The 11,890-nt window shown below is 42.5% G+C and overlaps 1 gene segment (V, D, J or C); it reads right to left on the bottom strand.

Annotated features, from left to right (window-relative positions):
- Positions 1-1,318: 1,318 nt before the first annotated feature.
- Positions 1,319-2,160, bottom strand: LOC109527211 (Ig kappa chain V-III region MOPC 63-like). The segment is given in 2 exon segments: positions 1,319-1,981; positions 2,052-2,160. Coding segments are annotated over 2 exon segments (390 nt in total).
- Between the last annotated feature and the right edge of the window lie 9,730 nt (positions 2,161-11,890).

Below are 11,890 nucleotides of genomic sequence, written 5' to 3'. Positions count from 1 at the left end.
TTATTTTTTGGATGATTCAAAAGAGCCCATCAAGATTCTACATTCAGAGAAACTAATAAGTCATGAATACAATACAAAGAAGACATCAAATCAGTATGAAAACAAATCGTTCAAATAGTAGAAAGACATTTTGAAAAGAAAAAAATAATCAACAATGTAGAAGAATTCAGTGTCCTCGATTCAACTTTTGTCATGACCTGGATGAATGAGAGTCAGCCCACACGTTAAAAAATGAAATCCCACATCATTTACCAAGCCAATCGGTATTTATTTTGTGAAGAGTAAAAAATGACTTGCGCTATCTCAGTGTGAGCATTGGTGTGTGTGTGATATCGTTTGTGTCTCTGCTGCTCTTTCCACAGGAAGCGGTTGCCATTGCACCTGCACCATAGATGACAGCGGTGATGGTTTCTGTCTCAGAAGCTTACTGGGACAGGATGTTTGTTGTGTGTACAAATGCACGTCAGGTAGAACGAGGAGCATCGTTTTCTGTAACTTTTAAACAGGTTGGATTTCAGGACAGTCCGTGATAATTGGATGTTCGTAGTGGGGTCTTTATTGCGTTTTAACAGTGAGGTCATCAAAGCTGTGTTCATATCAGTGTGCAGAGTGGGGATAGTTTGGATTTCTGGTTTTGTCACTTGATGTGCAGTAGCAGTCAGCAGCGCTGGTCCTTGTTGGTCTCCTGATCGATATTTATGCGGACCTTTCGCACGCCTGAGCTTTGACGTGGATGTCAGGAATGTTCTGGGACAACTTGTATCCTCTTGCGCCAGTGATGAATAAAAAGCCAGATGACATTTTCATTGTTGTGCATGCCAGTATGTGAACACAAAATCACTGCTGCCCTCAGAGTCACATTACACGTTGACCTCCTTGTGCTTGCATAACATCACAACAAAACATAAGATCAGTGAGTCTGAGATGAAGTTGAAATGAGCCCATGAGACACGAATGTCCCCTGCACAGCAGCAGCAGCGTGTTGTCACAGTGGCTCATCTCCTCCCGTGAGCCCCCCGTGCACGAGGCAGCTGCAGGTGTTTTTGTGCAGGCGCGCCAGTGGATGTGTTGGCATGAACTTCATGGCGCAGCATTCGCCCTTCACATGAATGCTAACTTGTGGCTTCGTGGGCACGGCCTTCACTTCCTGTTGCACATTCGAAGTCCTTCCTCGTCACAGCACCGTACTATGGTTCTTTCATGTCACTTGAAATTCATCCTGGCAGCATCTGCTTCTCCTTCTTCTTGCGAATAAATATTGGCTGATAAGCCATTGAGGAGAATCAGGCCTCTTCTGGCACACAGGAAGCCCCATGACACAACAGTGCCCTTCAAAAATCACCATGTCGTCTCTGAATGTCATCACACCTCCCTGACAAGAACATCTACAGATCCCAAAAAACTGTTGGTGCGAATAACACAGCAGATGGTCCTTTTCATCTTTGGCCCAGATAACACAATGAACATGATGACCAAAAACAAGTTGAAATGAGGGCTCCTCAGACCACAGCCCACGAGGTTGAAAAAAAATAGTATTTTGTTTTTGTTGACACATTGCACAACGTCCAAACTTTCGAATTGGCCTTTGTATATCTAGGTAAGTTGTTCCTCTCTTAGAGGTGAGTGTGATGAGTTCAGAAGCAGGAAATGTTCTTGTAGCAAGAATGTGGCATGTGTATCACTGTGGGCCTCACAGCACAGTAGTAAACTGCAGAGTGCTCAAGAGACACTTCCTCCATGTACAGGTGCACTCGCTCCCTGTCACTTGCTATGCTGACCGACATTCCCGGCTTGACCTTCAATGGTTTGCCGTTTCCTAAGTGGGAAAGCAAGAAGTGTGGCGCTTGTCCAGGAAGTTGTTTATACCACAAAAAATCATCACCACTAATAGCCTTATCGGCGTAAACATATGACACTGTCACCCGACTGCCTTTTGATGCCAACATTTCAGTTGTGACCGCCACCAGCTCGCCGCTGGTGCCTGAAGGATGAGAGAAAAGCAGTTTCAGCATTCACTTGAGTGGCTCTTCACCTCGCCAAGCAACACTCACCTGCCACCGTCGCCATGAGCAGCAACCAAGCTGACAGCAACATACCGAAGAAATTTCTGTCAACTCTGCTTCGTCTTCTGAACTCAAGATCTCATCGCGTAACTGAAGCTCCTCTCTGATCACGCGAGGCCACGCCCCGAGCTGCCCTTTTCTCTTATTGTGGACAAGGAAACTTCCAAAGATTCCAGGTGACGTGCCTTGCGAGACATGCCCGCTTTTCCAGGAAGACAAAAAAGTGGAAAAGAGCACGCTTTCCTTTCATTTCGCTATTTTTACTTGATCTGATGTGGGCATTTGGTCGGATACAAAGGGTGCCATTCGTCGTGAGTACAATGAAGTTAGGACAAATCTACTCACCACCTCAGAATTGTCTTCATGCCAAGAGAATGGAAGGTTGGAGCTGCCATTGTGTTCGTTTTTTTTTAAATCATAATGTCACTGGGTAAGCGCATGCAGAAGTTAATAGCCCGTGGCAATTATGGGGGAAAAAAAAACTGCCTGACGTAAATCATGCACTGCAGACATAATAAAACATGATGAACAATGTTGACTTGTTTAATAATTGGACGTACCTGCATTCTAAAACAGGCAGGACAGTGGCTCTCTGGGTTCGGAGTGTAGTCCGTTGCTCTTTTGGTCATTGGATATTACGTTTCAAAACAGATACTGTCTTAAAAGTAGAAAACAAGTCGTTATTGAACCTTTTTTTAATATCGAAATGCCAACATTGAAATGCAGCTTGATGTTCAAGTTTATTGTCTGTAACGAAGAAGGACAAGTCTAAAAACAGGTTCCTATTAATTTTTTTGAACGAAAATATAATTTGGCACAAGACACAAACGGAAATAGGGGGTTCTTTTTCGATTACCGGAAGTTGTCACCGTCAGCATTTCTCCTACTGCCCAGGAGAGGGCGACAACGTGACGCCTGAAGACGGTATCGTGACCTTTTCTTGAATGCTCCAGCTCTATCCTGAATTCCGGAAACGAGCTACAGGTGTGGAAAATTGTTGGTACCCTCTCTTCCATAAATAAGGAATAATGAAACAAACAAACAAAAACAATAAGTCAAAATCATGAATGAAAATCAGAAGTTGCTGTTGAATTCTGATTTAAATAATAATCATACCTCTACCACTACTACTAAAAAGATAACAAATATGAGCAGCATTCTTGCTTGGGCGACAAAAAAATAAATAAATCTTGGGTCACAAATGCTCCACCACCAAAATAAACAAAAATCCAACACTTTCCTTGTTTTTTCCTAACAATATGTGTTCACTAATTTACAAATACGACGGGCCAATGTATGTGTGACATCAGTGAGATTTTAACAGAAATAAAATCACAGGAGCTGACCAAGGTTGCTGTGACGGCAGTTTATTCCCTGTATGCTGACAGCAAAATGGGGATGAGTGCCATCTCTGTTAGCAAATGGCATTTGTTGGGGTGAAAGCCGGCCTTTCTCTTCCTCCACGTGTTCGTTAATTTCGGATGATGAGGTGTTGGTTATCCAAATACAGGCTGGAGACGATGAACAGTACCTTCAAAGGTTTTATTTTTCTTTTCTGCAGTTTACAAATCGATTCGGGCTCCTGAGAGTTTCAGATTTTCTCAGGAAGCCCAGAAAAAATACAATCATGAGAATATATTGAGACAATATGATAATGAGAGGCGGGGAGTTATGCCTCCATGCAAATCCCGGAAGCAAAGACACTAACATGTCATTTGACTAGAGGTAAGATCGGGTCTAAAAAATCCACCCCGACCCAGCCCGTGGGTATTAAAGCCCGACCCGGCCCAAGCCCGACCAATTAACTTGATTTGCAGGCCCGAGCCCGAAGCGAGCCCAAAATTTCATATTTTATTTGTGAGGACTCGGGAGGAAGATGGGTGATTTATGATAACAAATTAAAGCCTGTCTTATGCAACGAAATCTAAGTTAAACAAGACTCGATAAACATTTACATCTTTTATATTTCTGTTCCTGCAGAGGGTACATTAACTGACAATTTTCCATCATTGACGGATTTTTTTAAGAGTTGACGGAAAAAATTTAAGGCGATCCGTCATTTTTGGTTGAAAATTGGGCCATAGACCACAACAGCAGTATGTCCTTAAGAATCTAGCGCGGCACTTTGAGAGAAGCAGACCGCTTAGTTTAGTATCCACACATTGTTTTAGTATACATTTTTATCAACATATATTTATTTTAAAAAAATCAGCGAGAGAGAACCCGGCCCGACCCGATGCAATGATTGACATTTTAGGCCCGACCCGACCCTGGGCTCGGGCTTGGGCTTAAGATCTTACCTCTACATCTGACCCGGTGTGGCTGGAAAAAGTTGGGAGTGGTGAGGTGACACCAGACCACCACTACCCATCATTGTCTTCGGTCTGAGCTTTGATGTGATGGCAGCAAAACAGATACTTGAGATAACAGTTCTTCTTTTGATGTTAAACATGTCCTCTGGATGGGTCCTAAAAGTGGTGGGGGTCAGAGGGCACTAAAGGTGATTGTAAGTCGTAGAAAAGATGACAGTTTAAACCGCGTTTTCCGTTTTACAGTCGCATGCTCGCACCGTAATGTTAAGAAAATAGCATCCATAGATGTATCGAAAAAATTCAGCGAACTATTTGATGAACACCACGGGCCTAGTAAAAACCGAGGGCGGAGGAGCACGGCGGCGGAGGTGGCGGGTTCAATGTCTTCTTGTTTTATGTTTTATGGTTATTTTGTTTAAATTTTTGATGGGAAAAAAAAGATTAAAAAAAAAAAAAACTTTGTCCGACCAACCGACCCTATGCTGAAATTTCATGTTACCGGAAACACACTATCTTTTTTGTTTGGCCTAATCACAGTGAGCAGGAAATACTAGTGATGTGCTCCACAGGTCGAATCCCTGAAGCGTGTGCCGAGTACTGTAATCTAAATGAGTGGTTCATGAATGGGGAGTCGAAGCGCGTGTTGATGACGTCAGTTGTGACGTTTGAAGCCACGCGAAAGGGGTGTACCACGTGACTAATTCAGGAAATGATACGATAGGTTCGAGTGTTGTTCGAAATAAAAGCGACAAAGAAACGCTGTGGATTCTCCTTCATACCAACTTTCTACAACATATCTATGCACCCCTGCTTCATCAGCACCATGTGAAAGAGTTTATTCAAAAGCAGGTGAAATTCTCTGCAAAAAAAGAAACCGCCTGAGTCCAAAAACTTTGGATAAAATATTGTTTTTAAATAAAAACGAATAAGCATTTTATTTTACCTCCTTATTTCACATTTTCACTTGCATATGCATAAGCGCAAACATAGACAAAGTAACACAGAACAATTCTTGTAAAAACACTCCTCAAATACAGATTATTATGTGTTCAGAGCATGATTTACACCCCACCATTTTATTGCACGCACCAAGCATGTTATACATTTTCCTGTCCACATGATGGCGTAGTCGAGGAAATGATTCACCTTGAAGCCCCGAAGTGTGTGCAGTATTTCCCTGCAGGGCTTTACTGCTTTCTGGGGCTTCATTTTGTCATCACTAGGAAATACCCTTAACAGCATATGACATTCTTTCTCTCAAATGTTTGAACAGATCCAACTAACAGAGAGGGGCTCGGAAATCACAGTGAGGAATAGATTCCTGAACACATTCTTCTGATTGAAAAATGGTACAGAGTAAACATGAGCCATTTCCAGGATGAACTTTAAAAAGTCGAACAAAACAAGTCAAATATTAATTTGACTAATTAAGGTTTGCAACACTTGAATTTATTAAATCACTGAGTTTACAATACTGGACTTTGTCCACGGGCGGCCCGGTGGCCAGTGGTTAGTGCGTCGACCTCAGACTGCAGAGGTCGTGGGTTTCATCCTTCCCACATTCCAAAACCGTGCGTGGCAGGTTAATGGAACAATTGTCCCTCGGTGTGAGTGTGAGCGTGGATGATTGTTAGTCTGTGTGCGCCCTGCGATTGGCTGGCAACCAGTTCAGGGTGTCCCCTGCCTACTGCCCGAAGACGGCTGGGATAGGCTACAGCATGCCTGTGAGATTCACGTGGATAATGCTATGCATTTGCATTGTACAGATGTATTATGTCGCTATAGTTTAGCTAGCGCCTGACTCGTGTCTGCACTCACCGTCGGCATGAACGCTGATTTGTCCCTGAGGGTGCGGGACCTTTCTGAAGTAGTGACATCACACATGCACAATGGAAGTCGTGCATTGGTGTGAGGAGAAGAGTGACCCCCTTCGTCGCAGCAGCGCACTGTGGTTCGTCATTATCTTGATTTGAATCCTACCAATTGACATATAATAAAGTAAATACGTATTTAATCAGCACATCATTGTTTCACACAATTTTATTGACATTTGTGTACCGGTAATATAAATAAACTGAATTTAAAAGTAACATTTGAGTCTAAACCCTTTAATTGAAGATCATAAAAAGAAAACTCAAGATGAAATAACTTCTTTCGAATAAAACAAAATCACAGCAAATGTAAGGTTAACTCAAGAAGCCAAACTGTTACTGTCACCCAAATAAAACAGCGAGGGATAAAGAAAACACAACAACAACCAAAGAGAAACCAAACATGCATCCTTCCATCTATTTTCGAATCTGCTTTTGCTCAAAAGAGCCGCATTGTTTATCATATTTTTTAAACAAGCGCAAAGGTAAGAATTGCTGATTTTAGAGGCCTTTTATTTTGAAATGTAACATCAGATCATAAAGAAAGTACTGTGGTGAGATACCTGGGGTGGCATAGTGTGCCTTTGGCCTGGTCTGGTTGCGGGAAAACAAAAATACTTTTTATTTATGTATTTTTTTTTTTTTTTAAATTAGGTGACATTTTAGTGATTGATGGAGCGGTAACATTGACTTTATTTTTTTGTCTCAAATTGAACACGCTTCTTGGTGCTATTCTGAGAGAGTTTTCATTCTCTCTGGGTGAACTCATCGTTGCCTGACCGCCAAGAAATTATTTTGAAACATTTTAAATCCAAACCGCTGACGGTTTGGAAAGCTTTTATTTTGAAGGTGGTTATCGGCGCGAGCTGACTGTCCATCAGCACCGACCTTTTTGCTGAACAAAGCAGGGCTGTAAAAATGCTGCCTATTTCAGGCGCAAGACTCAAGCGCCCCGGAGCTTGTGATTCAAGATTCAGTGCTTTTGACCTCCTAGACCAGGGGTCGGCAACCCAAAATGTTGAAAGAGCCACATAGTACAAAAAAAACAAAAAACAAAAATGTCTGGAGCCGCAAAAAAAGAACAGCCTTCTATAAAACTTACAATGAAGGAAACACATGCTGTATGTACTGTATGTAGGAGACTGGACTGTCTCAGAATTGTTTGTTATTCATTCCTTTGTTGTGTGTTCACACACGCCCCCATAGAATTTATTTTGTGATTTCCTCGCTTGATTTTCTGTTTTGGTGCATTAATTTCGCTTTTCTTAGTGTCATTGAGTGATCATTAATTTCCGTTTTTCGGAGGCTGTCTTTGAACGCCTCTTGAGTCGAACAAGAGGAGAGAAGGCACGGAGTCGGACGTAGACATGTCTGCGTTTGTCGATACCGTTAAAAGCATAAATAAAGTGTAGGTTTAAAAAAAACACCACAGCTTTCCCATTTTCGACGCTGCAACATGTATTTTATCTATATGAGCTATATTAGCCTACTATCAAAATGACTAAGTTTGCTACAATTACACGATGAGCCTCCATGATTAAAAGTTTTTTGTTGTTTTTGGCAGTGCATTCTGGAGAGCGGGGGCGCCCAACCTTTCTTGACCGAAGACCAACTTACCGCGATCGATTCGGACATACAAAACACACTTACAGACGCATGCCTACCTGTCTTGACGGCGGAGGCATGGGACGCACTTTTGCAGCGTTTTTGACTCTTGTGGCTCACGTGTACCGTTTTAAAAATGCTTTTCACGGCCCTCCAGATTCTCTTTGCCAGTACCCTCGGTAAATTGTACATGAAACGCCGTTTTTCTTGGTTTCTTGATTTTTTTTTTTTTGTGCCGCAGCAGCCACCTGCCTTGCATCCCACCCTGCTAATAGAAATAAATGTGTGTCGCAGGCTATGACACAAATCCAGTGGCGGGCCGTGTATTTCAACGTTAGGCCTTCAGTGACGTCACATATTATGAACACAATACTGTATAGGCTCGTCAAGCAGCACTTAATTTCAGGAGCATTGAAAACCATCAAGTACAGCGTGGCGGAAATAGATGCCATGAAGGAAAAGCCCAAGATTATCAACAAGAAAGTGCTACTGAAAGACTACAATGGACAACGAATTGAAAGCAAAGGTCAGTGCAGATTGAAAATGAGAGTCAAGAAGAAAGACTACAATGTATTGTTCACAATTGTACCTGAAGGGCGTGAGTCACTACTTAGTGGTGAAACTTCAAGAAGACTTGACCTAGTTAAGAGAGTCTACCAAATCAGCTTCTCACCAGGTACACAGTCAGTAGAAAATATTGTGGAACAATATCAGGATGTATTTAAAGGACTTGGATGTCTACCTTACACATACAAAATCCAACTGAAAGAGGATGCGACACCAGTGATTCATGCACCTCGAAGAGTTCCGGCACCACTCCGAGAAAAGCTTAAAAAGGAGCTGGACAAGATGTGTCAACTTGAAGTCATCACTAAAGTAGAAGAGCCGACTGAGTGGGTCAACTCGATGGTTTGTGTGGACAAAGGGAATAAAAACAAAGATCTGAGAATATGCATGGACCCTGGTGACTTAAACCAAAACATCAAACGCGAGCATTACCAGATTCCGAAACGAGAGGAGATTGTGAGTGAAATGGACGGAGCCATGTACTTCTCAAAGCTTGATGCAGCACAAGGGTTCTGGCAAATAAAGCTCGAAGAGAAAAGCTCAAAATACTGCACATTTAATACTCCGTTTGGCAGGTATAGGTTCTTGAGAATGCCATTTGGAATAATCTCAGCGTCAGAGATATTTCACAGAGCCATGGACAATATGCTAGAAGGACTTGAAGGGGTTCGCTGTTATGTGGATGATGTTGTCATATGGGGCACAACCTTACAGGAACACAATGAAAGACTGGCAAAGGTGCTACAAACAGTACGTGGAAATTGATTGAAACTGAATCGTACGAAATGTCAGGTTGGTGTGCAGGAGATAACGTTTCTGGGGGATAAGTTGTCCAGCAGAGGCATTGAACCGGATGAAAGGAAGATAAAAGCCATCCTCAGCATGCCTCGCCCCACAGACAAAAAGGGTGTACTAAGAGTCATGGGAATGATTAACTTCATTGGAAAGTTTATTCCGAATCTGTCAGTGAAAACATCAGCCATGAGAGAGCTACTTCATGAGGCTACAGAGTTTAAATGGACGAGTCGACATGAGCAAGAGTGGAATGTTTTGAAAACTACGCTCACGACTGCGCCAGTTTTGGCGTACTATGACTCAACAAAAAGACTGAAAATCTCGACAGATGCGTCCAAAGACGGTCTTGGAGCTGTCTTACTACAAGCAGAAGGTGAAAATTGGAAACCTGTAGCCTATGCTTCTCGATCCATGACAAGAACTGAAACAAAATACGCACAAATTGAGAAAGAATGTTTGGGATTGGCTTATGGACTGGACATTTTCCATTGTTATGTGTATGGCCTTCCAACATTCACAGTTGAGACAGATCACCGCCCATTAATATCCATCATCAAGAAGAATTTAAGCAAGATGTCGCCAAGAATCCAGCGCCTCATCATGAAAATGCAGAGGTATGATTTTGAATTAATTTACACACCAGGCAAACATCTAGTGTTAGCAGATGCACTATCAAGAGCACCAGAGCTACACCGCACAAGCTCCACTGAAAGTGAGGTCGAGGCTCATGTAAACCTCATAGTGAGCTCCAAAGGTGCATTGCATGCCTTCGTGTCAGGCTGTTTCTCATCATAGCGGGAGGTTGGTTGATTGAAAAGTCGATCTGAGGTCCAAAAAGTTTGGGCACCCCTAGTTGAAATGGACGAGTCGACATGAGCAAGAGTGGAATGTTTTGAAAACTACGCTCACGACTGCGCCAGTTTTGGCGTACTATGACTCAACAAAAAGACTGAAAATCTCGACAGATGCGTCCAAAGACGGTCTTGGAGCTGTCTTACTACAAGCAGAAGGTGAAAATTGGAAACCTGTAGCCTATGCTTCTCGATCCATGACAAGAACTGAAACAAAATACGCACAAATTGAGAAAGAATGTTTGGGATTGGCTTATGGACTGGACATTTTCCATTGTTATGTGTATGGCCTTCCAACATTCACAGTTGAGACAGATCACCGCCCATTAATATCCATCATCAAGAAGAATTTAAGCAAGATGTCGCCAAGAATCCAGCGCCTCATCATGAAAATGCAGAGGTATGATTTTGAATTAATTTACACACCAGGCAAACATCTAGTGTTAGCAGATGCACTATCAAGAGCACCAGAGCTACACCGCACAAGCTCCACTGAAAGTGAGGTCGAGGCTCATGTAAACCTCATAGTGATGTCCCTGCCGGTCTCAGATTCAAAATCGAAACAAATAAGGGAGGAAACGACGAAAGACACAGAAATGCAGATGGTGATGACACATATGAGAGAAGGCTGGCCGAGAGGATCATTAACAAAGTATTACCACATCAGGTCAGAGCTCAGTGTTACAAATGGACTATTACTGAGAGACAAAAGGATTGTCATTCCGCACAGTATGAGAACAGACATACTGCAAAGGATACATGAAGGACATTTAGGAGTCGAGAAATGCAAGAGAAGGGCCAGGGAAGCCGTATACTGGCCAGGCATCAACAAGGAAATTGAAAATATGATTGCAAAATGTGAAACATGTCAAAAGTATCAGAGCAAGCAAGCAAGGGAACCTATGCTGATTCCAGATCTTCCCACCGCTCCCTGGAAGAAAGTTGGAACAGACTTGTTTCATTACAATGGAAAAGATTATTTGCTGGTAATTGACTATTATTCCAACTATCCAGAAATCGCCTTGCTCACAAGCACAACTGCAACCAATGTCATAACACATGTAAAATCCTTCTTCGCAAGACATGGGATACCAGACATTGTGGTTAGTGACAATGGACCCTGTTATAACTGCAGAGAATGGCAACAGTTCGCAATGCAGTATGGCTTTAGTCATATAACATCTAGTCCCCTGCATGCACAAGCCAATGGTAAAGCAGAAAAAGGTGTGCATATTGTCAAGCAACTTCTTAAAAAGGCAACAGACAGCAGATCGGATCCGTATCTAGCTCTTCTGAGTTACAGGACCGCACCTCTTGAATGTGGCCAATCACCTGCTGAGTTGTTAATGAATCGCAAGCTTCGCACAACTTTGCCCTGCAATTCGGAAACGAGACAGAACAAAGACATTCAAAGTAAGATGGACTATCTAAAAAGCAAACAAAAGCAACGTTATGACAAAGCGACCAAAACACTTCCACCACTGGTCAAAGATGATGTTGTTCGAATCCAGGATCAAAAGATGTGGAACAAGAAAGCTACAGTACTCAAGGAAGTTGGACCAAGGTCATACGAAGTGAGAACCAAGGACGGAAACGTGTTTCGGAGAAATCGTCGAGACCTTCGCAAGACCAAAGAACATTTCCAAGAGACAAATGATGAAACGCTAAGTGAGGATGTTGTGTCTACTCCGACTGAATCCAACATGACTGAACTGAACAAGAATGGTCATGAACCATCGTCAGAGAATGATACCTCAACATCACCTGTTCTACGGAGGTCCAAGCGTAACATTAAGAAACCTGTCAGACTTGATTTGTAAAAAATG

This window comes from Hippocampus comes, unplaced genomic scaffold (genome assembly GCF_001891065.2).
Source record: "Hippocampus comes isolate QL1 unplaced genomic scaffold, H_comes_QL1_v1.1 scaffold236, whole genome shotgun sequence".
In the NCBI taxonomy this organism is placed as follows: Eukaryota; Metazoa; Chordata; class Actinopteri; order Syngnathiformes; family Syngnathidae; genus Hippocampus; species Hippocampus comes.
This window is presented reverse-complemented; position numbering and strand designations above follow the sequence as displayed.